Source organism: Syzygium oleosum, unplaced genomic scaffold (genome assembly GCF_021117445.2).
Source record: "Syzygium oleosum isolate NSW1041296 unplaced genomic scaffold, Sole_v2.1 Sole_v2.05, whole genome shotgun sequence".
NCBI classification, from domain to species: Eukaryota; Viridiplantae; Streptophyta; class Magnoliopsida; order Myrtales; family Myrtaceae; genus Syzygium; species Syzygium oleosum.
Window position 1 is genome coordinate 10,001,848 of NW_026607489.1, and position 23,306 is coordinate 10,025,153.

General features: G+C 42.1%; 4 protein-coding genes across 16 annotated transcripts; 3 read left to right on the forward strand and 1 right to left on the reverse strand.

Moving 5' to 3' along the window:
* Positions 1 to 417: 417 nt before the first annotated feature.
* Positions 418 to 2,371, forward strand: LOC115681635 (cell wall integrity and stress response component 1-like). Of its 6 annotated transcripts, none has more exons than XR_008816514.1 (3): positions 418 to 929; positions 1,088 to 1,234; positions 2,018 to 2,371. XR_008816514.1 is itself a non-coding variant. In XM_056311143.1 (3 exons), exons 1-2 carry the CDS (start codon positions 479 to 481, stop codon positions 1,165 to 1,167), a joined length of 531 nt encoding a protein of 176 aa, XP_056167118.1. In that variant the 5' UTR covers positions 418 to 478; the 3' UTR covers positions 1,168 to 1,204; positions 2,018 to 2,371. The 6 variants fall into 6 exon arrangements, 2 of the variants coding, with proteins under 2 accessions (XP_056167118.1, XP_056167119.1); XR_008816517.1 differs by having other exon boundaries at positions 1,088 to 1,229; XR_008816516.1 differs by having other exon boundaries at positions 1,088 to 1,229; positions 2,068 to 2,371.
* A 1,604-nt stretch (positions 2,372 to 3,975) lies between these two features.
* LOC115681703 (uncharacterized membrane protein At1g16860-like) lies at positions 3,976 to 8,955 on the forward strand. 4 transcript variants are annotated; one of them, XM_056311794.1, is made up of 6 exons: positions 3,976 to 4,121; positions 4,241 to 4,488; positions 5,272 to 6,399; positions 7,392 to 7,547; positions 8,023 to 8,234; positions 8,447 to 8,955. In XM_056311794.1, the coding sequence occupies exons 3-6, from the start codon at positions 5,515 to 5,517 to the stop codon at positions 8,637 to 8,639; spliced, it is 1,446 nt and encodes a 481-aa protein (XP_056167769.1). In that variant the 5' UTR covers positions 3,976 to 4,121; positions 4,241 to 4,488; positions 5,272 to 5,514; the 3' UTR covers positions 8,640 to 8,955. The 4 variants fall into 4 exon arrangements, with proteins under 4 accessions (XP_056167769.1, XP_056167771.1, XP_056167770.1 ...); XM_056311796.1 differs by having other exon boundaries at positions 4,053 to 4,240; positions 4,431 to 4,488; XM_056311795.1 differs by having other exon boundaries at positions 4,053 to 4,240; positions 4,431 to 4,488; positions 5,349 to 6,399.
* A 901-nt stretch (positions 8,956 to 9,856) lies between these two features.
* Positions 9,857 to 15,710, forward strand: LOC115681702 (uncharacterized membrane protein At1g16860-like). Of its 4 annotated transcripts, XM_030605735.2 has the most exons (6): positions 9,857 to 10,250; positions 11,874 to 12,610; positions 12,749 to 12,839; positions 13,682 to 13,837; positions 14,225 to 14,436; positions 15,221 to 15,710. In XM_030605735.2, exons 2-6 carry the CDS (start codon positions 11,952 to 11,954, stop codon positions 15,411 to 15,413), a joined length of 1,311 nt encoding a protein of 436 aa, XP_030461595.1. In that variant the 5' UTR covers positions 9,857 to 10,250; positions 11,874 to 11,951; the 3' UTR covers positions 15,414 to 15,710. The 4 variants fall into 4 exon arrangements, with proteins under 4 accessions (XP_030461595.1, XP_030461592.1, XP_056167767.1 ...); XM_030605732.2 differs by having other exon boundaries at positions 9,859 to 10,250; positions 11,874 to 12,839; XM_056311792.1 differs by lacking the exon at positions 9,857 to 10,250 and adding an exon at positions 10,429 to 10,792 and having other exon boundaries at positions 11,874 to 12,839.
* A 227-nt stretch (positions 15,711 to 15,937) lies between these two features.
* Positions 15,938 to 21,115, reverse strand: LOC115681705 (uncharacterized). Of its 2 annotated transcripts, none has more exons than XM_030605740.2 (9): positions 20,568 to 21,115; positions 19,012 to 19,209; positions 18,768 to 18,870; positions 18,300 to 18,379; positions 18,140 to 18,217; positions 17,725 to 17,816; positions 16,912 to 17,023; positions 16,495 to 16,620; positions 15,938 to 16,421 (listed from the first exon to the last, which is right to left on the reverse strand). In XM_030605740.2, exons 1-9 carry the CDS (start codon positions 20,820 to 20,822, stop codon positions 16,326 to 16,328), a joined length of 1,140 nt encoding a protein of 379 aa, XP_030461600.1. In that variant the 5' UTR covers positions 20,823 to 21,115; the 3' UTR covers positions 15,938 to 16,325. The 2 variants fall into 2 exon arrangements, with proteins under 2 accessions (XP_030461600.1, XP_030461599.1); XM_030605739.2 differs by having other exon boundaries at positions 15,938 to 16,407; positions 20,568 to 21,111.
* Between the last annotated feature and the right edge of the window lie 2,191 nt (positions 21,116 to 23,306).

Genomic DNA, 23,306 nt, shown 5'->3' on the forward strand with positions numbered 1-23,306 from the left:
TCGCAAGGCTCACTCGAGGACGAGCTTCGCCAGAGGCCGACCTCGCAGGCGAGAGGAAGAAGGACAAGAAGAAAAAGGAAAGAGAAAGAAAAGAAAAGAAAAAGAATAACTAGTCTACATTAATGTCGGTGGCGCCATGTAAGTAGGCCAATGCTGATATTTATGTCAGAGATTTCCAACTAAAATTGGCCGAATGAACTTAATTAAACAAAATATAAAAATATTTATAACTCAACTGGCATAATTAAAAGATGTCGAACTGAATTGGTAAAAATACAATAAATTTATAAAAAAAATTTTGGGGACAATTTCCTCCGGAATCTCGCGACTTCTCCGAGGATCCACTGTCATCCTCCCAACCCAACTCTGCCTTAAAAAGCGACCGACTATCTCTCTCTCTCTCCTCTCATTCCAGCAAATTCCAAGATTCTCTCTGTCTCTCTCTCTCTCTCTCTTTCTGTGAAGCTCGACGACGACGATGATGATGGCTCGCTCCCTCTCCCCTTCCTCCTCCTCCTCCTCCCCCACCCTCGCCTTCTCCATGAAGGCCTCCTCCTCCTCGTCCTCGTCCTCCTCCCGCCTCCTCGCCCACCGCCCCCACTCCTCCTCGTCCTCCTCGTCCTCCTCCTCCCCGGCGGACGTCGGCGGCGACCCCTCCGACCCCCTCCTCCGCAAGCTGGAGGACGTCATCCACCACCTCATCGTCCGCCGCTCCGAGCCCGACTGGCTCCCCTTCCGCCCCGGCTCCTCCTACTGGGTCCCCCCCCGCTCCAAGTCCCGCGGCATCGCCCAGCTCATCGGCAAGCTCGCCTCCTCCCACTCCTCCCACTCCCACCCCCACCCTCTCGCCGACCCCTTCCTCTCCTCCTCCTCCGCCGCCTCCGCCGCCGGTCCCCACGGCTGGCCCTCCTCTTCCTTCTTCATCCACGGTAGTTCCCCCCCCACCTCCTTCCTTCCGCACCCGCCCCCTCTAGGTCTTTTTTCCGATTTGGATTTGATTAGTTGCTTGTCTTCGTGAATCTGGGATGTGCAATCGGTGATTCCCTCTTGTTTCGTTTGCTTGAGCTGATCGAATGTTTTGTTGCAGGCGCGCTTCCGTCTGCTTATCCTGAGGAAGCTGCGCAGACGTCGGATACCGAATCTCAATCCGAGGATGAGGAAGGATGAAGCTACTGCACCCCTGCTTCGGAGCTCGCATCGGGAGGTGACGCGGCCTCTCCTTTCTCTGGGTCGGGTTCGTGTCTCGGTGACCTTGTGATGATTAGCAACCTATTCGGAGCGACATTTGAAATGTGTTCAAATGTGTTCTATTAATCTTTGGCGAAATCTAGTCTATTAGAATTGATGCGGCTTTTGGATGTGACTTCATTGTGTCGAATGGGTTTTCTTCTCTGCGTTGCTCAACTGAATCTCAATCAAGTCAACTTTCTGGGTCTTTAATTGCGCTGGAGGACGGGTTCCGTTCTCTGCTCGATAGGGTGCTTAACGGTTGAGTTGGGTTTTCCGATGATCTAGGAACTTTGGGGGGGGGGGGGGGGGGGTTGAGTTTTGGACTATGGTTCGAAGTCCCAGGTTGTCGATGATGATAATTAGGATGTCTTTATGCTAAGACAGATCTTAAGAGGACCAAATGTGTGGTTTTTAGATGCTCACCCTGCTCCCTGGATATGATCAGTATAGCAGTGTGTTTTCGTCGAAAGATCTGCTGTTTTCCACTATGCCTACTGGTTTTGGAAGGGTGTAATTGTCCTCTTGGGGGGGAGTCCACTGTGTGTGTGGTGGTGGTGATATGGCAGGTTGATCGACTAGCTGCACGTTTGTTGTCTTCAGATTCGGATACGTACGCTCTTGAGATATGCTGTTGAATGTTTAAGCTCTCCAAGCAGACACAAACTCCTTTTCCAATATGTATGCGCTTGCAATTCTTGTGTACCGAATTGAAAATGTTTAGTTTGTGATATCGCTCATTTCTTCATCTCACTAAAACCGATTCTTTTTTGGACTGCTAATGTTTTAGGTAACCGTCTGTTGCGGAGTCATGAAACTAATCCATACATTTTTACACAGGAACTAGACGAAGTCGAAAGGATGCCGATGTATCAACTGACTGACAGGCGAAGTGGTCAGAAGGGAGCTTGTACAGATGACCTGGTTAATTGCTAGGAGAAGGCAGCGTAGTTTTTTCAAGACTCTGGTGTTCTTCATGATGCTCGCCGGCCGAGCGAAATGTGTCGTTCTTCTTTGTACTGCTTTATAGTCATGTAAGATGTTTGTTTTGCATGGTTTGTACATAACTTGAAATCTTTTCTTCCAGTGTAAACCCATAAGTTTAATTTATACGCAATGCTCATGTTCGTGTGGGTTTATCTCATTCCAGTGTTTGTTTTCCTGTGAGATATGACGCAAGATGGGAAGATCGATGCAGCATTCCTGCATGTATCTGCTTCTCTCCAGTCTCGCGATGCAACGAATTAAGCGAGGCGAAATGGAAAATCATGCAGGAATGCTGAATCATCATGTTGCGTCCGAAATGAAAATCATGTAAACAAACGTTCTGTCCATCTCTAGTATGTGAATATTTGGATCGGCTCTCTCATGCTGAACAGGTTCTGGGATTACGCTGAGTCACTCTCTGCTGCCGAGGTAACTAATAAAAAGACCGGCGGATCGCCGGTCCGCATCAGATGTGGGTATTGGTGCGAAAGCGTTCAAGGCACTTACTGCGTGGAATTTTTCAATTCAGAAACGACCTTGGAATCGTTTTGAGAGAGTCGTGACATGATCGGTGGTTAGTCGATCAATGTAGTGTGAATGAATCATGAGGAATTGACTTTGCTTTGCTGCTTCCCCCCCATCATCCAGCTGTCTTGGGTAAACGCTTGTTGCTGTTGGTATTTTTTTTTTTTTTTTGTTGGTATTTAGTAGTAGGAAAATGAGCAAGATTGCATATGCATAGTCGAAGTGAAAAAGCTTTAATAATGATGCAGGCGGTAGCACGTTAGGTTGGCTTTCCACTCTTTGCGTAACTTGTGCTCCTACTCCTACTTAGCACCTAATCATGATGGGCATGATTTCAAGCTTCCGTTTGTCTAGACTTCTAAACTTCTTTTTTTAAAGGTCTATTTTTTCGCAAAAAATGAATGATTCTGAAAATATTTTTATAAAAAATAATTACTGATATCGCTTGCAAAAATAAATGAACGAAAAATATTTTTATTATCAGCAATAATATATAGACATAAATTATCGTCAATAATAAAAATATTTTTTATTGGCCCATTATTTAAGCGATACAGACAATAATTTTTAGGAAAATATTTTTCAAATTACTTATTTCTCACAAAACAAACGGAGCCCTAGATTTCAATTCGATGTGATTTTGGATTGAATTTTCTTTCTCTTTCGAAATGCCTCGATTCAAAGCAATTGGCAAGACTTGAAAGCGAGTGATACCATGTCGTAATCTCTTAACATTGTTATAGTTCCAGTTACACATTGCCTTTCATTAACGGGCTTATCATTAGTTATCACATCACATTTCGGTTGTTGCACGGTGGAAAAAAAAATTATAGAAACGACAAAAGCATGACAAAACTGCCAAAGAGAAGCGATCGAGGAGCCTCGACTTTGAATTTGAAAAGCCTGCCGTTTCATCAAGATAAGTGACAACATATCCCTAAAAAACATGTGCCTTTGTCTTGTGAATGCTCGGGGGACCAAACCAAGTCGCCCAGAACTTTGGTTTCTGTTCTTTCGCAAGCAATTTGCTCGAAACGAATCAAATCGGGACAAATTGCGGTGTCTCAAGACCGGTGTAACTTTAGGGGCTACATATGTCGGCTCATTTCCGATACATGTGAACGAGGCAACTTGCACGTACCCTCCAATGTGCGAACGTGTCCATACTTAGAGCAACTTTCCGGACAAGGAGAAACGAGTGTCTGCATGTGTTGTAATGACTATGGTTGTGAGTAAAAATGAATTTTTTTAAGGGAGTTTGGTGGGGTGGTTTTTGCTCAGGGTCGCTATATAGCCCCCGGACGAGACAACCCACCAGCTGTTGCGGCTGTTTGAAGGAGAGAGAGAGCGACTTGTGACTGCGATTCGTCGGATTCATCAGTGTCTGTCTCTCCCCCTCTCTCTCTCTCTGTGCACTCTCTCTTACTCCCACTCGCTGCGAATCCAAAAGTTCGCTCCTACTTCCACTTCACCCGACCGCAAAGGTTTGCTTTTTTTACAGGTACGAATCCGTTTCGACCTTCTCTCATTGCGGGTTAGTTAGCAGCCATTGCTGTTGCTGTTGGGTGTCCTCCATTTTCTGCGCGGCTCTGATTGGCTCTCTGGGTCTACAAATCGGTTGCTGCTGTCGCGCGGAATTTGCCCGCCACAGCTGATCAGATTCTTTGTCACATTTGTTGCCCCGTTTGCAGATCTGGGTGACGCCCAATTCGTCGAGTCCGGAGCTCTGCCTCTCTTTTCTTGGTTTCAGTGAGTGCCCATCTTAGTGGCTGTGCCTCTTGACTAGCTCGGCGACTTGTTCTTGATTCCATGGTTTTTTGGGGTAGTTGAATCTGAGCTCCGGTTGGGTTTCTGGTAATGGGTGAATGCAGGGAATGCGACCAGTCTCACCCTTCTATCTTTCATTGCTTCGGCTTAATTCTTACTGTGCGCTTGGATCTCGAGAATGAGACTTGAAGGAGAATGCATATCTTTTTGGCGATGATGTATCCCTATGCCTTTTTTTTTCTTCCTTTTATGTGCCCTTTTCTTTTTCTGTTTAAAGGAGACTTTTTTTTTTTGCTCGACCCAAACGATTTTTTCAAGTCTAAATCATGGGGAGTGATGCCAATTCCAGATCTGCTCTTCTCGTTCTGTTTAGCTTCTGCTTGCTTGGTCAGTTGTTTAGTGATGAATTCCACGTGATTTGATAATTCGCCCTTGGCCTCCTGGAAATAATGATTTTCGCCTGTTATTCTGCTTCTTGATTGCTTAAGTTTGTTCGGTGTCTGTTCAAGTTTTTGATCTTTCATTTTATGGGTGGTAAGTTTTCTGCTTAAAACGTTATTCTTATGTTCCTATCTAACTTTTGTTTGTTTCATTTTACCTTTGTCTATCTTCTGGATAGTTCGAGGATAGGATAGTGCTATGATTTACCGATCCTTTAGCTTTGCCGGGGCACATGCTTCTTCATTTAGCTTGAATTGTAGCTTGAGATTGTATTTTCCAAATTTTTCTTGTTCTGATGCTTCTTTTGCATTCCCCCATCTGCAGTCTCATGTCGAGCTTACTTGATACTCCTTTGAGTTTGCTCTCAACATTCTCATCCTCACATATGTATGGTTGACTAGGTCTAGCTTGTGATCTCTTCAAAGATACTTCGGCTTCAATCTTCTGGAAGTGCTCCTAAAGGCTGCATATTTCCACATTTTCAGAAGAAATTTCTGTAGCACTTCAACTTGGATTGAGCTGTGCGTGACTGTGGAAATTCTTCCTAGGCTCTTTTAGAAAGGCTGGATGGGTTCCAGGTTTCCTTCTCATCAGCTAAGCAATGGCCTATATGTGTCAGGCCGAAAAGAGCAGCCAAAGGAAAAGACTCCGACAATGAGTTCGGTTGCCATGCCCTATACTGGGGGCGACATAAAAAAATCAGGTGAACTCGGTAAAATGTTTGATATTACAGATGGGTCTAAATCGCGGAAATCAGGGCCAATTACCGGCGCTCCTTCGAGGACTGGATCTTTTGGGGGCGCTGCGTCACACTCCGGCCCTATCATGCATAATGTTTCCAGTCGAGCAAGCTATACCACATCTGGCCCTGTAACTTCTGGTCAGATACCTAGTTCTGCTTCATTGAAGAAGACAAATTCCGGTCCTCTGAATAAACATGGGGAGCCTATAAAAAAGTCATCTGGTCCTCAAGCTGGGGGAGTCACGCGTCAAAACTCTGGTCCTATTCCTCCTAATCTTCCAACAACAGGTCTGATCACATCTGGACCTATTTCTTCGGGGCCATTAAATTCATCTGGAGCCCCTCGAAAAGTATCTGGTCCATTGGACTCTGTTGGATCAGTAAAACTTCAGAGTTCTGTTGCTCATCTTCAATCCGTAACCACTCTAAGCCAAGAGGATGAATCTTCTTTCATGAGGACCCTGCCAAAGTCAATTATGTGGTCAGTGATTCTAATATTTGTGATGGGATTCATTGCCGGTGGGTTTATTCTTGGAGCCGTCCACAATCCCATTCTTCTGATCGTAGTCGTGGTCCTCTTTGCCTTGGTGGCTACAATGTTCACTTGGAATACTTGCTGGGCAAGAAAAGCTATCACAGGATACATTGCACAATATCCTGACAGTGATCTCAGAACCGCGAAAAATGGTCAATACGTGAAAGTCTCCGGGGTATGCATTACTCTTGCTATGCTAGAGTGCTAATTAACTTTTCATATTGGGATGGGCACAGTTTTTCATTAATTTGTGCCGTTTCATTTTGGTCTTCATTTACCCGAATGGTTATCTCATATCTCTGTAAAGTACGGAGTTTTCCTGCGGTTCTTTGATTTTCTGATAATTTTTTTGTACCATGGCATGTACCTTGATTTTTCTACAAGCCAGTCTTCTGCAAATCATTTTTGGTTTTTTGACATGGGCAATTCTCTCTCCTTGTGGATAGTGCTAAGCAATCCTTGTATGCTTGTAGAAGCAAAAATCGGAGGTACCTTTATATGCACCAAATTGACAGTTTTACCCTGAGCAGAAGAAAGGTCGGAAGTTAAATGTGTGGGGAGGGTGGTAAAGATGGAATAACAGCATCACTGACCTAACCACTGGAGCTGGGAATGTTTAAGCACTTTGGTGTAAAGATGCAGGGCGCATTCTGATGATTGTATTTAGACCATTTAGCTGGAAACATGGTCAAATCTGAGTGTTTAAACTTACATATGAGGACTTTAAGAATATAGACAATGGGTAAGAACCTTATCTAATAGCTTCTGGGGACTTGCATTGTTCTCGTGACTGCCTTGATGAGGGGACAAGGGAGTAAATAGACGTACGCAAGTCCGGTGGGTAATGCGATTATGCCTGGTGTAGGCAAGTAGCTCAGAATGGATATGAGAGAGAGAGAGAGAGAGAGAGAGAGAGAGAGAGAGAGAGAGAGAGAGAGAGAGAGAGAGAGAGAGAGTTCATGGACGTTCAAGTTAAACTCTCAGTCAGTTTAGTGGTTTTATCGATGATGATATTTAGCAATTGAGTTACTCAACTGTGTTCAGTATTTTGTGCATTCACAATCAAGTTTATTGTAGAAGTTCATCTTTAGGGTGCTCTTTCACTTCTTCTGTTAGATGACTTTGATGTATACTCTCACACTGTTTAACCATGCATAATTCATTCAGGTTATTACATGTGGTAATGTGCCTCTTCAGTCATCTTTCAATAAAGTTCCTAGATGTGTCTATACATCTACGGCTCTGTATGAGTATAGAGGTTGGGATTCTAAGGCAGCCAATCCTACACATCGTCGTTTTACATGGGGACTTAGATCAGCAGAAGTGAGTTTCTATATGTTCCTTGTGTATTTCATTGCATTCTTTTGAATCCTTTTCGTGATTGAATAGTTTGTTCAAAATGTGTCCATGGCTTGATGTTTTTTCTCCGTAAAATGTGTGCATATGTCTCAAGTCTCGAACATCTTTCTTGGTCATTTGGCTTTTTGGCTATACATTTTACTCATTCTACAGAGCAATGTTCTGACGAGGCAAGGAGTCAATATGATCACCATTGTGGTGGCCTTAATGGTGTGGTTGAAACAGCTTGCAACGATTCTCATATATGATGAATTTAAAACCAAGTTTCATTCATCATAAATAAGTTTGATTTAAGTTTGACAATTTCTTTTGTCTTTACAATAGCCACATATGCCTATTTCTAGTCCCAATGGACTGGAATCTGGAACATGCTGTCACTTCTCTGTTGTGTGGATATTTCTGCATTTCTAATGGCACCATCTTATTTGTTTAATGTTAGAGGCATGTCGTGGATTTCTACATCTCGGATTTTCAGTCTGGACTGAGAGCTCTAGTTAAAACTGGCTATGGTGCACGGGTTACTCCTTATGTCGACGACTCCAGTGTCATTGACATCAATCCATCAAACAAGGATATGTCTCGCGAGTTCCTCAGGTGGTTGGGGGAGAGGAATCTTTCATGCGACGATCGTATGATGCGACTGAAAGAAGGGTAAGGATATACTTATGGGTTTTGGTTTCGTCAGGCCATAAGTAACAGATTACACTTCATTATATACTTGACACGCATATATTGTCAGAAAGCATATCCTTTTGAAGTGATACCCCTATTGACTCGGTTCTTAAGCTGATGCTATGAAGGATTTGTTGCTCATACGCACATAATCAGCTCTGAATATAGTTCTACTCTTGGTGCTACTGTAGGTATATTAAAGAAGGCAGTACAGTTAGTGTGATGGGTATTGTCCAGAGGAACGACAACATGGTGATGATCGTGCCTCCACCTGAGCCATTTACCACTGGATGCCAATGGTCACAATTTATATTTCCAGCAACTCTCGATGGCATTGTTTTGAGATGCGAAGACACATCCAAGATCGATGTAATCCCTGTGTAACAGACTCGGCACGAACTCGTCCTCCTGTTCTCAGGCAAATACACAGTTCGCTTTTTTAATGTGAGAAGGTAATATCAATGTTTCATAGTGATAATATGGTGCAATGAGTTTGGTGATTTAACATGGAGAAGTGCGTTTTCTCCCTCTCGTTTTTGACTTTTTTTGTGTATAGCTTGGAGATAATTCGTTATTTTCATGTTTTATAAGGCTATTGCCTCTGTAATGGGTGGGGGATTTCATGTAGATTTCGCGCTTTGAAGACAGACTAGACTGTCTCCATGTTGTCAGTCAAGAAAGTCTTGGTATTTACTGAGTATGTCATCTTGCCTCTCGAGTTTCAAATTATCAAATTAGCTTTGACTGATCTGTTCTTCTCTCATGTGCAGTGACCGTGTGAGTCTGCTGTTTTCAAAGGGTTTTACTCTCTTCCTTTTTATTGTGTTGAAAAAGTGACATTTTGTCTAATTTTTGCACACACCAATGAAGCCCACCTCCTCGGTTCTTTGCTTCGAAAGCTTTGTTTTTGCAATCGACCCACATAACACAACACACGACGGTTACATCGTCTCCTACAACCCGGGGGAAAAATGTACATTTCAAGATCTATATAATTGCCAGAGCCACGTGATGTCAGCAACTAAATATATGAGGTGGGGGAGTCTGGGCTCCTTCCATGCCGTAATGTATGGTCAAATCTTTCGATACTGAGCAAGGCACACCATCATCTGATAAATTAGGGGCGCCCCTAATCAAACAACTCGAAATTTGACCCGAAAAATTCCCATTGAAACAGTGAATTGTGTACAGTAATATCAGAACCATCTGTGATAATCTCATGAGTAAATGCTAGATAATAAGATAAGAAAAGTTATGTCCGCGCACATTAGGCGATATGATAATATTTTATGAACGAGTTTGTAAAGTAATACGTCGCATTCGATATATGTTTATTGCGTTATTTACCCGTTTAACGAATCAGTTTTGATATATATGACCACCGTCATTTTATATGGCGTTGGTAAAAGTATGCAATTTGCCAACCTCATGTTCTTTAGCTGGAACCGATCATCAAGCCAAGTTTTTTAAGCTGTCGACTTCATCATTTTTCCACGAGGAATGTTCCAAGAAACCCCCGGTCATGCCACCGAGCAGGGGCAGTCACGACAATTCAACAGCACGATCAGGTCACTTTGGTCCTTGGAGAGCAGAAAAGGATCAGAGAGAGAGAGAGAGAGAGAGAGGACAGAACATGATGAGACAGAGAAGGTGGAAGGGTGTGTTTTCAGGAGAAACAGCTCCTCACTCCAAAATAATTTAAGGTGTTTTCTCTCTCTGTTTTTAAAAATTTAAGGAAAAGGGGAGAACCTGGGGGGGTTATTTGGTGGTTTTTGCCGGACAAGACAACCACCAGTTGTTGCGGCTCTCGCAAGAGAGAGAAAGAGAGGAAAACAGAATGGAGATGGCGACTGTGAGTGCGAGTGTGGTGGCGTCGTCGACGAGATCTCAGTTCCTTCACTCCGGCTCCACCCACTTCCCTTGTCTCTGATCCCCCCCCGCCGTCTTCCTTTGAGGATACTCGCCGTTCTTTGTCGTCTTCTTCTTCTTTCGCAGGTATGGTCCGTTCGCTTTCTTGTTTCCTTTCCTGGGCTCGTTGCATTTCGAAGTCTTGAATTCCCCAAGGGAAAAAGGTCTTCCCTTTCGCCGGGTTATGGCTGCTTCTGGCGCATTTGTCCATCCCCATCTTCTTTAATGTTGTTTCCCTTTACTGGGTGTGTTCAAAATGCAGATCTGGTCATTGGTTGATTTTTGTTTTGGCTTGAGTTGGGTAGTGAGTCCTTTCAGAGCCATCCTTTTTAACTTTTTGGACTTAGTTCTCTTATCTAGCATTCTGGTCTCTATCTCTTTGACTTTTACTGTGGCCACTTCTTTTCGTTCTCGTTTCCCCATCTGAGCTCCTGTTTAGTTGGTGTTGCTGGAAATGGCAAAAGAAAAATAGTATAGCGAATGCGACATTCTCAGCGTTGAAAAATGTTGAATGCTTCAACTCAATGATTGGATCTCGGGTATAGAACGGAGAGATGACGCATTCTTGAGCATATTCTTTTGGGGATTTTTCCTTTACGTATTGCTCGAAACCTCTCTCGATCCAAACGGTACGCTTACAAGTTCAGTCTGTAATCTCGCTTCAGATCTGCTTTGTTTGAGCAAGCTTCTTGCAATTTTTTTGGGGGAGAGGGGGAGTGGGGTGGAATGCTTCTGGTATTTTGGTTCGGGAAATTCTTCTGTAGGAATCTTATAAGGGGACCGTATTCTTCCACTCTGGAATCGCAAGTAACATATTACTCTTATTGCTTGCTAAGATTTGGAAGAGAAGTGGCCAAAATGAGTTTTTATTGCGGGCTTTTTACTTGTGAAGAAGTAAGTACCTTATGAGCCGAGGTGGTTCCATCTCATAAAAAATGTACTATCTAGTATTTACTATAGTTTTTTGGTTTGGCTAGTATACCATGTACTATTCCTGGATATGGTTCTTTTTCTCTTTGGCCTTTTCGTTTTTGTGAGAAACACTTGGCTATCCTGGAGGTGATACTGTCAAGCACATGGCACGTTTATCCTTTATTTCCCGGATATCGTACTGGTTGCCTCTTATATTATGTTTGGTGGGCGCTTAGTCCTCTTCCGTGATTATTGTTTAATCTTGTGTATTTGGATTTGTCAAATCGTGTGCTTGATCTGGTCATAGGTTTTTAATGCTGCTATTCCACACTTCACTATTTCAGTTATCTTTTGTTTTCTGCTGAACTGGTTTGAAAATAGGATCTCGTGATAAACTTGATTTTACATGCTTTTTGCCTCTTCCAAAAGCTTTACCAACTAATACTTTCCTATATATGTACTTTTAATATTACAACAGGCTTCATATGTCGCCGTACTTAGTTGCTTTGTGCTTTTTGAAGCTTTTAGATATCATTTTCCTCGTTCTGTTTTTTTCTGTCTTCCAAAATTGTATCGCCCAGACTGGTAGTTTTATAATTGTGACTTCAAATGGTAGTTCGCAGATGTTCTTCAGCTGATGATTCTTCATTGTTCAAATTCTCTTGTCATCAGTTGCTTGTCGAGTTGGTGTTTACCTTTGACATTTTTATTCTCAGGACTAGGTTTGCCTGTTATTACTTCTACTTTTGTCTCCCCTAAGTCTACTAAACAGCATGTTTTTTTCATTCTTATCTGCAGGCGTTTTGCTGATACTTGAACTCCTATTGATCTGTAGCATATACTTTGGTTTCTTCGTGGCCTCTCTAGATAGGCTGGATGGGTTCTAGATTTCCATCTCATCAGCTAAGCAATGGCCTATACGTATCAGGGCGGCCAGAGCAGCCGAAGGAAAAGACTCCGACCATGAGTTCCGTTGCCATGCCCTATACAGGTGGTGACATAAAAAAATCTGGAGAACTGGGTAAAATGTTTGACATCCCTACAGATGGCTCCAAATCTAGGAAATCAGGGCCTATTGCAGGTGCCCCTTCGAGGACTGGATCTTTTGGTGGAGCTGCTTCACACTCCGGTCCTATTATGCATAATACTTCTGGTCGGGCAAGCTACACTGCATCTGGTCCTGTAACTTCTGGTCAGATGTCCGGTTCTTCTTCAATGAAGAAGACGAATTCCGGGCCACTAAATAAACATGGAGAACCTATAAAAAAGTCTTCTGGTCCTCAATCTGGTGGAGTTACGCGCCAAAACTCTGGCCCTATCCCTCCAGTTCTTCCAACCACAGGTCTCATCACATCAGGTCCTATTTCCTCAGGTCCACTGAACTCATCCGGGGCCCCTCGAAAAGTGTCTGGACCACTTGAATCTGTTGGGTCAGTGAAACTTCAAAGCTCTGTTGCTCACCTTCAAGCCGTTACTACTCTAACCCAAGATAATGAATCATCTTTCTTGAGGAACCTGCCGAAGTCGATAATCTGGTCGGTGATTCTAATATTCGTGATGGGATTTATTGCTGGTGGTTTTATACTTGGAGCTGTTCACAATGCCATTCTTCTAATTGTGGTCGTGGTCCTCTTTGCCTTGGTTGCCACATTGTTCACATGGAACACTTGCAGGGGACGAAAGGCTATCACAGACTATATCGCGCGTTATCCTGATAGCGATCTCAGAACTGCAAAAAACGGCCAGTTTGTGAAGGTCTCAGGGGTATGCCACTTTCAAAGCCCTTATGGGTCAAGTAGGATCTTTATTTGCATGTTCTATGCTGGAATTATGTGGATGTATTTTCCTGAAATTTTCTATCTGGACATTGGTAGTTGAGCCTAACCATTAAAGAGTGAAACCCAGGTGCCCTCTGATGATGTGGATGTATTTTCCTGAAATTTTCTATCTGGACATTGGTTGTTGAGCCTAACCATTAAAGAGTGAAACCCAGGTGCACTCTGATGTGCGGATGGCTGACATTCTTGGAATGTTGTGTTAAGACTTTCTATTTGGAAGGTGGTCAGAACAGTTCTTTAACAATATGGACATGAGATATGTTTGCTCTATTAGCTTTTAAGAGAAATGGCAATACATTTACGGTATATACATAGGTGGAAGAAAGGAGGGAGAAGTTACGTGTCCTTTATATGAAGCTTTGGAAGCCTATGTTGGTAAAATGGACCTATACTTCGATGAGGGATGAGGAATGTAGACACCTAGGCATGTCTCATGGATGATGTGGGTATATACTTGCAATACTAAGCACGAAATGGTGCGCGCGCGCGAGAGAGAGAGAGAGAGAGAGAGAGAGAGTGGATGATGTGGGTACATACTAAGTACGAAATGGAAGAGAGAGAGAGAGAGAGAGAGAGCGTATGAATCAAAGCTTTGGTGAATTTGGCATTTTGATGTATGTGGATTTCAGTCAAGTTTGGAAGCTGTATTCAGTAATTTGTGTGTTCATCTCATTATTGAAGGAAGTTAATTTTGGGTCCGTCTCATTTGTTCTCCCTTAAGTAGGGATTCCCTCGATTTCACCTTATAATCATGTGTAATTCTTACAGGTGATCACATGTGGTAATGTGCCCCTTCAGTCATCTTTCCATAAAGTGCCTAGATGTGTCTATACATCTACAAGTTTGTATGAGTATAGAGGTTGGGATTCGAAAGCAGCCAATCCTAAACATCGTCGTTTTACATGGGGACTTAGATCAGCAGAAGTAAGTTAAGCATCATTAATTTGTTTTTATAAGTAGGTTAATTATCATTGTATGTTTGATCGTATTGTCATGTTTTAATTTGTTCCCATGGTTGATTCATTTCTTCGAATTATAATCCACGTAGGAAACCTGTTCTTTCTGAATGTAATTCTTGACACCGTTCTTCATCAAAATATTTGATGCATCACTTCCTGGCTTATGGCTTATTCTTTCAATAGACTTACAAAAAATCGATCATCATCTTGATTGGATCTCACACCCTCGACCAAGTTTGGTTCTTTTGAGTTTTGCTACGACAATCTTTGGGGCTGTAAAGCAGCATGCTCTCACAGATTTTTAAGGGTTTTGGCATTTCTAAATGCTATATTTCTTCTTGCTTAATGACAGAGACATGTTGTGGACTTCTACATCTCGGATTTCCAGTCTGGATTGAGAGCTTTGGTCAAGACTGGCTATGGTGCGCGGGTTACTCCTTACGTGGATGATTCCATTATCATTGATGTTAATCCATCAAATAAGGATATGTCTCCCGAGTTCATCAGGTGGCTGGGGGAGAGGAACCTCTCAAGTGATGATCGTGTGATGCGACTGAAAGAAGGGTAAAGAGTTCCTGAATATTCGTCTTATAGCCTAATGTAATCTGTATCATGATCATCTGTGTAGGAGAGTGCATATCTTTGTTTCCCTTCTCTACTAGCCGTAAAGAACACGTATTCAACATGTAAACTGATTTCCTTACTTGTAAAATTCTGCCTTGGAATTGTTTTGCCATATGTTTTTAATTGCTCTGCCTCAGCTATGAGCATTGTCTCCAGTGGTAGCAGGCCTTGTGTCTCAGGCATGTAAGTACTCTAGCTTTAGAGCTATCTGGCCAGCATTTGACACTGAAATTTTTCGTTTTATAGCATTCCCATTTGACAGATGTTATCTGAAAGGATAGCATTTGGTGGCCGCGAATATTTTGGTAAAAGTTCCTCTGAACCTTTAATGGATAATATATATTGGAATATTAAGTAAAGAAAGCACATGGAGGTTTTGATGTAACCTATAATTGCCACTTATTGTTATCTCTTATGCACCCTAGTCATTGTCTATCTATTTGAATTGCGGTAGTTGTCGAGCATACTTAGGCTAAAGAGAGAATAAGATCTGTCCACATTTTTTTCCAAATAAACAAGCATGTCTCTGGTGCATGCAAGGATGTAAAGATGAATTTGAAGTGAATTGTGGGTTATCTATGCTAGATATGACCTGTATATTGTCATTTGGCATGCTTCTTAGACTTTGTTTTTAATCATCCCAGTAGTTCCAGCTACCATGTGGACATGAACATATGTAATGCTCTATGTGATGACGTCGAATTTGATTTTGCTGTTATTGCAGGTACATCAAAGAAGGCAGTACAGTCAGCGTGATGGGTATCGTCCAGAGGAATGATAACATGCTCATGATCGTGCCTCCCCCTGAACCATTTACCACTGGATGCCAATGGGCGCGATGTATATTTCCCGCGAGCCTTGATGGCATTGTTCTGAGATGCGAAGACACATCAAAAATCGATGTAATACCTGTGTAGCACTATGTGTGTGAAAACTCTGTTCCTTCTGTCGACAAATATTTTGTTTGCTTTGTTGATGTTGGCGGTAGTAGCGATGTTTCATAGTTACATGGGGCAGTCAGATTGGGATGATTTTAAAATTGAGAAGTGTTTTTGTTCCCTCTTGTGTATAGCTTTAAGAAAAATTCTTTCTTTTACCATATTTTTACAGGGCTTTAGCTCTTGTAATGGGGGGTTGGCTTTGATGTAGTTGGGGGAATGTTACGTTATTGAGCAGATTGTCTTCTGTGTTAAATCAAGAGGATTGTTTATTTACTTTGTCATGTTGCATTTCTTGGGTTTTGGCCTTGTCAGTGTGTTGCGTTTCAGATGTGACTTTTGACCTCCATTTTGTGCTTGCGAATGATGATGTACAAGCAATTCAGTTCTCAATCACAAAACAGAAGTCAGGGATTACTTCTCTCTTGTTATGGAATTCAAAAATTCGTGATGATCCTTTCTACTTCCAGCACAGCCTGTCAAAACTGGTATCCCAGAAAAGATCACTGCCAAAAGAGTATGATGGCGCGCAGCAGATAAGAGCGGGGTATAGGTCAATACTCGGATCTGAGAGTTTGATCCCGCAAGAGAAACTAAAAATACAACATTAATTTACCGAGAATCAAACAATTGCCAAGAAGCTAAGAACAAGCTATGTTATTTGAAGTAGCGAGAGTGCCTAATTATTTTACTCTCATGTCCTAATTTATACAAACACATTCAAAGTACAGCAAAACTTCAAGAATGATGCAATGATTGGCTCGGTAGCTCTGTCATCCATCACTCGCTTCTAATCACCTCTCTGGTGAACAAGGTCCTGAAAAATCAAGATTGTGTTGACATCAACCCCTGTCTTCTATTTCTGCAAATATGGCACTTTACCCTTATTGATTAGCTTCCAAAGGGCAGCCTTAGCTTCCTCCAAGGTTTCGACAGCATGCCCTTCATCAAATGATATCCTCTGTATATTAAACTGCAGAAAAAGAACTACATGAATTTCATTACAGGACCACCAGTGACATGCAGAGAGCAAAATCACATCGTTACATGGCGCAAGTACCTGTGCACCTTGCCGGACACGAATATCAGTTCCCTTGCTGTCTATTGATATAAGAGCAGCATCGTCTACCTCACCTTCGGTCGACAGAAGCCTTTTTAAGGGCTTAGAAAATATTGCATTGAGTTCCTGGAGATGAAGACATACACCACATTAAGCCCCTGCTACAACAGACAAGTACAACGAGAATAACTTGTCCAGGGAAATTCAGGAAGGATAAAGAGTATATTCATCTAAAACCCTATATCAGCAAATCCTTGTCATCTTCTGATTCTTACCAAATAAAATGGATAATAAGTTCTACGACAGCGACGATGATGACGATGATAAATCGCATCAATTAAATACATGGAAAAGATGGTTCACATATTTTGCAACAACCTAATCTTTATTTCAGAAAGTAAAGTTTAACAGTTCAACCTTTAGATTTTGCTCGCCTCCATCAACTGCAATTTTATCAGGTTCTAAGGACTCGTACTCCTTGACATCAACCCAAGCAACAGTGCCAAAGCCTCCAATAAAGTATATGTCACTGATGGCCACAAATAAAGTTAGTTCCCTCACTAAGACATAAAATAATGATAAGAAGAGTAAGTCACAAAAGGCACGGGAAAAAGAATTGGCATACAATCCAATGATAAAGGTGTAAACGTAATTATTTTCCTTTCAGATTGTCCAAATGCATGTTAAAATAAATCATTACAATGTAAGTGCTATATTTCACACTTCAAAGATAGGATATATTATTAGCGTGTGGATTATAAGACCAAATTGATGTAATTTGATAGTCAGAGTAGAGCCAGTAAATAAGCAACCAAAGAGTTATTGGAAATGAGATGTTGATCTAAATAAATCTGAGCACCATTTTGATCTCTCCAGTCACAAAAGTAGAGCTTGCTCCAACATGATATGGGATTGTTATGACCAATCACCATAACAAACATATGAAATCATTCTTTAGATCAAGAGAGATTGATTTATTTCATAATCAACATCATCCTTTTACATGCAGGAGCAGGCAAATAGTTCCTGCTTGAATCAAAACTTAGCTCTCTGTGAAGATCTAGAAGCCCCTTTGAAATGGATAGCCTTGACCAAACCACCAAAAAGAGAAATAGGAAATGGATAACTTGCTTTTGCAAAGATTATTATCATCAAAGACAACCATATGTGACATAACATCCATGTCTCCACTTTAAAGATAGCATTTACATGATAAAACCAAAGACGCACCTGATGTTCTGCATTCTAAAATAGTAGAAATTCCCCCACTGCTGGGAAGGCCCTTGCTGATGTTTAGCCATGTATTGCTTATGCGCCCATTCCTAGCAACACAAAAAGCTCATGAACAAAATAACTAAACCAAAATAGGAATATCATACAGAGAAATTAATACCAATAGGGGGATCCACTTTTTTGCCACATAATTTATGCAAATGCTATTTGTAAACAGATGCATGGAACTGGAAGCAAATAGCAGCTGAATTAAAACCACAATATAAGACAAGAAGGAAAATAAAGTCACGAGTCACATAATTTGTATTTCTGGCATTTCTAACTCCCAATAGTTCAATGGGACAAATTACTTAAATCCATAAGACAACATTCTCAAACAAAGCGTCGCATTTGTCAAGCCAAAAATGGTCACCTGCTGGTCTTCTGGAAGGGGATAAACATCACCAAAAATGGTCACCCTCGCATTTGACAAGCTACTCCATCCAGGTATCTGAGGGGACAAAAGGACAACCAATTAATTAAATCCAGACAAAGAGAAATTAAAAATCAGACCATCAAGAAAAGAATCTTACTTGCACAACTAGGGTGCATCTAGGGTCAGCCAATAAGTTCCTTGTGTGGATTGCCAAGGGTGAAAACGAAAATATAGGGTCTACAATATCAAACAAGGCAATATCTATTACAACCAATGATAAGGGGAATGACAATAATAAAAATCATAACTGAGACAAAATATTCAAGTCAACCATGTTAAGCCCAAGTTACCAGAGAAATGTTGATGTTGCAAACAAAGTTTTCAAAATTAATAAAAGCAGTCTAAAGTAATGGATCAACCAAATGCCAAATATAGTTTAAACTCCTGTACTAGTCATTGAGCTGGACGTGATAATTGAAACAGGAGGCTGGTCTCCACCCGACACTAACAATCATAGTGTTAAGACTCTTGAGTAAGGTGCACAATTCAGAGAGTTCACCACATATCACTAACATTTCAACAACGCCTATGTCTCCAACCGAAACTAGGAATATTAGGGACTTACGGCCCATGTGATCGGGTGCAAAATCCACCAGCGAACCAAATGGGTATCCTTCCCGTCGATGATGCATCCGAGACATTACGGTGCACAAATGAGCAAATCTGGCCTGGAATCACACATGTCAGCTTCAGCATAGAAGAATCTACTCAATAACACAATTGGGAGGGAACCAAAGCCAAAAGACAGGTTTTTCCATCGATATGTGCTCACTGAAGACTGACAGAAATGAGCAAGAATCAGAACTTACCTGCTCCATCAGATTGCGAACTGCCAATGCTGGCCGAGGTAAACCATGAGCCGAGGTTGCACTTTGGACCCCACCAGATATTGGTGTTCTGAAAAGCCCAGCTCTCGTGCCGCTTCCATATGGGACTGAAAGAGGCATCTCATTCTCTACTGTCTTATCCACATTCATTTCACTGTGTTGGTTCAGCCTCACATCACCCTTAAGACAAGAAAATGTATAATGACTAGGTTAACGAAGAAATACAAAAGCCTTCAATAACACACTGCGCTAAAACAGGAATTTCCATGCTCACATGGTTGAAATTAGCCCAATAAGCAAAGGACAATAAGATGGGGAAAATAAACTCGAACTATCATCATCTCTCATCAAAGGCAAAATATCTAAGCAGCATTGCACATCTGAGAAGTAAAATGATTGCCAACATTATCAGGAGCAAAATATTTCCAGAGAGTTAAGATACAAAGCTCTTCTATCACGCAGTAGTCTCCGAAGCACCCATGGATGAGTACGCTAAGTAATCAATAGGCCAAATCAGCTCAAATAACACTTTCCCTGACACTGACTGGTCTATTAGTTCTAGTATCCAACTAAATGAACCACTTCGCCAAATATCTAAGCATCAAAGAATCTGACTTCCAGGCTTTGTTCTCCTTTCCCCAATAACTGGCGAACAATCATCAATAACTATGAATTCATGAGACTTGGTATGTTCAGCAAAGTCTGACCCAACGACAAACTGATCTCAACAAGTTCAGATCAAAAGTTACGGCCCCACCCACCATGTCAAAGAGCAAGAACGGCTTCCATGTGCAAAATGGAAACAAAAACAGAGAATATTACGAATCTAGGGCAAGAGGATGCTTCTTCAGAGTTCGGGCTGTTTAGTTAGGACAAAAATTCTCTGGGACACTTTGACTCTACCTTGGACCACAAATGCCATAATACATGACAGCATATAATAAAAGTGCTTTAACCATTCCCAACAGGTAACTAGAGACTCTCCATACATCATTTGTCCTTATTCTCCTCATAGAAACATCCGAATTGTTGATTGCATTAACGCAGCACTCGTCTTATGCCTAATCTGGCCTAGGTTGTTGAGCGGGCAGATAGGCAGCATATTCTTCCTCCCAAAAAATCATGCGTAGGCCAGAAAGCCTTCAGCTTGTTTGTCAATGGTACTACATAGATGCTCGGCCAGTGACTTCCTAACATCAAACTCATTTCTTTACAATTAAATACTACGTTCAGTCTGGATCAGAGACTTCCCCCTGCAAGCCAAGTTGCAAAAAAAGAAACCGCACAAGAGTTGTAGGTTTTTCTATGATTATGTTACAGCATTCTAGTCATACCAATTCTCTCTTCAGCACCGAATGAACAAGTGAACACACCACATTTACAATTCTCTCCCAAAATCTCTGCCACTCATCTCTCAAGCTAGCCAAAACAAGCATAAACCCATCAAGGTGATACGAGTCACGCACAGAGTCGTCATCAAAACCACAGTTAAAAAGGGAGAAAAGAACTTAAGAACTTGGACAGACACTAAACAATACCTGGGAAGGAGAGACAGCATCCTCGGACATCAAATCGATCCCATTATCCGACGGCCTATCCTCCTCGCCCTCGCCCTCGCCGAGCCCTTGGGACGTCCAGGCGCAAGCTCTGAGCCCGCCAAAGTGACTACTTTCGATCATCCGGAGACACCCAATTCGCTGGTTGGGCGACTTGATCGAACAAACGGGGCTGCTCAGAACTGGGCATGTCTCGGGGACTCGGGACACGAACACCGTGCTCGAAAAAGCCTCCATGGATCGAAAAGCAAGCAGAAAAAGAGACGAAAAGCACGCACAAGAGAAACGCTTCTTGAGGGAAAAGCTGAGAACTTTGAGATTGAGAATCTGAGGAGCTAGGATCGCGCAGGGTGCAGTAGTGGGTTTAAGAGGGTGTGCTGGCTGCTGTGTTCTTTTGTTGTTTTGAGGTTGCACGGGGACATCCTCCGGCTCCCAAAAGAAGCAGGTTTATTACCATCGGTAACTTGGATTTGGATTTGCCCAAAAAGGAAAATTGGGTTTTTGGAATCTGTTTGCTGTAACGGGTAACTTTCACCCGCACCATACTGTGCAATAGCAGGTATAGGTTGGAGAATTATATTGAATATGTATTAAAAGTTTATGAATAATATTATACAAATTAAAAGTTCAGAGATCGCATTAAACATTGAATTAAAGTTCGGAGATCACATTGAAATAATTAAAAATTCAAGGATTACATTGCACATTGAGGTCAAAATTCAGAGATTTTTCATGTCATTTTCCCATTAAGCTATAACATGGACACTTGGTGAGCCAATTGGGAGACGTCGATGCATGGTTAAATTAATTGACATGTATCAATCACGATATCTCGTGTGGAGAGCAAGAGATTGTTGACATGTAATGAGTAAGGATCTTATATAGTTATTGCCTGAATTACGAACTGGGTTAAATTAGTTTTCTTATTACTAAATCAATGCTCTCTGTCAATCAGACAACATCATTCCGACATTGAGGATTAAGGTCGAGCCTATTGACTTTTGATTTTTTAATGAGATGGACAAAACCTCGGTCGATTGAGCTATTAGATGACTCATCTCAAACACAACAGTGTCCAATATTTGCCGCACAGTTTAAATTACATGTCATGTCGTACTAGCAAAACATGTCGGGCGAAGAAGGCAAGCAATGTCAAGGAGACTAGTAAAAAAGGAGACATCTTCTGGGAGTCATGACCTACATGGAATCGCTAAATACGTGAAGACTGGTAATCATTCAGAGAGCTTGCTGTCGAATCGCACGTTGTCCTTTAATCGCTGATTCTCATACGGAAACTCTTAACCTTGATGGGATTGTTCGCTACGTTCTATAGTTCACTGATCATGAACAAAAAGCTTCAAAGGACGGTGAGCCAAGTGGCCCTCGAGGTCGCACTTCCCTCTCGACTTATTTCATATTCTCTTCCTACTCCTAGACACGTAATTTAAACATAGATTTTGCTAGCATAATAATATTTAAACCACCATAAGAATAACGACATGCCGTGATCCACAAATTCTTGAATGAGATAACCTCACACGATTTCTAATTATTTTGTTTTTTATTGTTTGTGGCCTAAAATAAGCTGTTAATCTCATAATGGATTAAGAACAATCGCATAAGCATTTCTCTTTAAACATAGTAATCTCGTAGGATTTCCCCATTTTCATAGGTTACTAGAAGATCCATCTAACTTGTCGTGTTGGAAAACAGTAAAGACAAACAGAAAGATTTAAAGGGCGAGAGACGAGAGAGGGGTGGTCAATATTTACCGATTGATTTCTTAATAGTTTTATTAACGAGCATCTTCGATATTTAGTAAAAAAAATTACTTTCATTATCAACAATACATTGATCTGATGAAAATGCGAGAGAAAAGTGGCGCTTTGAGAACAATCGAACAAATGTTCACGCGAATGTCTAGGGCGAGTGGCGCTCTTCCTTCCGAAGGATCGTTAAGAGATTTTTATTGACAGGTGACGTTAACGAACCCCACGAGGATGACTTCCTTAGAAAGAAATGTCGGAAGTACGGTGCCGGTGGACCACGTCACCCCCAGAATCTCAAACCACCCACACCCAACCAACCCTCTCTCTCTCTGCAATGAATTGCATTGTTTAAAGAAGCTTTAAGCCTCGCCCACAACCACAAGAACGCTCCTCCGCCGCCCCCACTCACCACCTCGCGTCGATGATGCCGCCTCACGTTCAAACGATCCCACCACCCCCCCCACGCCGTTTCAGACCTCTTCTTTTGAATAATTTATCTGGCTATCTGCGATCTCTCACCGCTTTGCTGCTGTACCAGAAAGAAAGAATCTGGCATCATACGATGCTTCGCATTCACGCAAATCGTTAGAGCCAACAACTTCGGTTGGTGGATCCTCATCATGTCCCCGTCCCTCCACCCCCACCCCCCCCACACCACCCACTTGTCCCTTCATCCTCCTCATGCCCTCCTCCTGCCTCTCTCTTTCTGCAACTCTCCAGATCGTTGGCCAAAGATCATCTTGAACTGCAGTAGATCTTTGGCCATGATCTTTGGCCAAGTGGGTTTCATCCCTCGGTTTGAAGGGAGGGATCGGATTTGTCTCGGGATCGATCGACAGCGAGCTCGAATGGCGGCCGCGGCTAGAATCGAAAGAGGGGTCTCTTTCCACAGGGGTTAAGACATAGAAAGAACTGGACCCATCCCCCCTCATGTTCCCCACAGCTCACATGA

What these genes read in the sequence shown, in the direction of transcription:
- LOC115681635 (XM_056311143.1), top strand. Translation starts at nt 479, where the DNA reads ATGATGATGGCTCGCTCCCTCTCCCCTTCCTCCTCCTCCTCCTCCCCC. An exon ending in CTCTTCCTTCTTCATCCACG is followed by an intron (nt 930 to 1,087) that starts GTAGTTCCCCCC and finishes GTTTTGTTGCAG; the next exon opens with GCGCGCTTCCGTCTGCTTAT.
- LOC115681702 (XM_030605732.2), top strand. Translation starts at nt 11,952, where the DNA reads ATGGGTTCTAGATTTCCATCTCATCAGCTAAGCAATGGCCTATACGTA. An exon ending in AGTTTGTGAAGGTCTCAGGG is followed by an intron (nt 12,840 to 13,681) that starts GTATGCCACTTT and finishes TAATTCTTACAG; the next exon opens with GTGATCACATGTGGTAATGT. An exon ending in GGGGACTTAGATCAGCAGAA is followed by an intron (nt 13,838 to 14,224) that starts GTAAGTTAAGCA and finishes GCTTAATGACAG; the next exon opens with AGACATGTTGTGGACTTCTA.
- LOC115681705 (XM_030605739.2), bottom strand. Translation starts at nt 20,822, where the DNA reads ATGGAGGCTTTTTCGAGCACGGTGTTCGTGTCCCGAGTCCCCGAGACA. An exon ending in GATGCACCCTAGTTGTGCAA is followed by an intron (nt 18,218 to 18,299) that starts GTAAGATTCTTT and finishes TTGTCCCCTCAG; the next exon opens with ATACCTGGATGGAGTAGCTT. An exon ending in CCCTTCCAGAAGACCAGCAG is followed by an intron (nt 17,817 to 18,139) that starts GTGACCATTTTT and finishes TTGTGTTGCTAG; the next exon opens with GAATGGGCGCATAAGCAATA.
- LOC115681703 (XM_056311794.1), top strand. Translation starts at nt 5,515, where the DNA reads ATGGGTTCCAGGTTTCCTTCTCATCAGCTAAGCAATGGCCTATATGTG. An exon ending in AATACGTGAAAGTCTCCGGG is followed by an intron (nt 6,400 to 7,391) that starts GTATGCATTACT and finishes TAATTCATTCAG; the next exon opens with GTTATTACATGTGGTAATGT. An exon ending in GGGGACTTAGATCAGCAGAA is followed by an intron (nt 7,548 to 8,022) that starts GTGAGTTTCTAT and finishes GTTTAATGTTAG; the next exon opens with AGGCATGTCGTGGATTTCTA.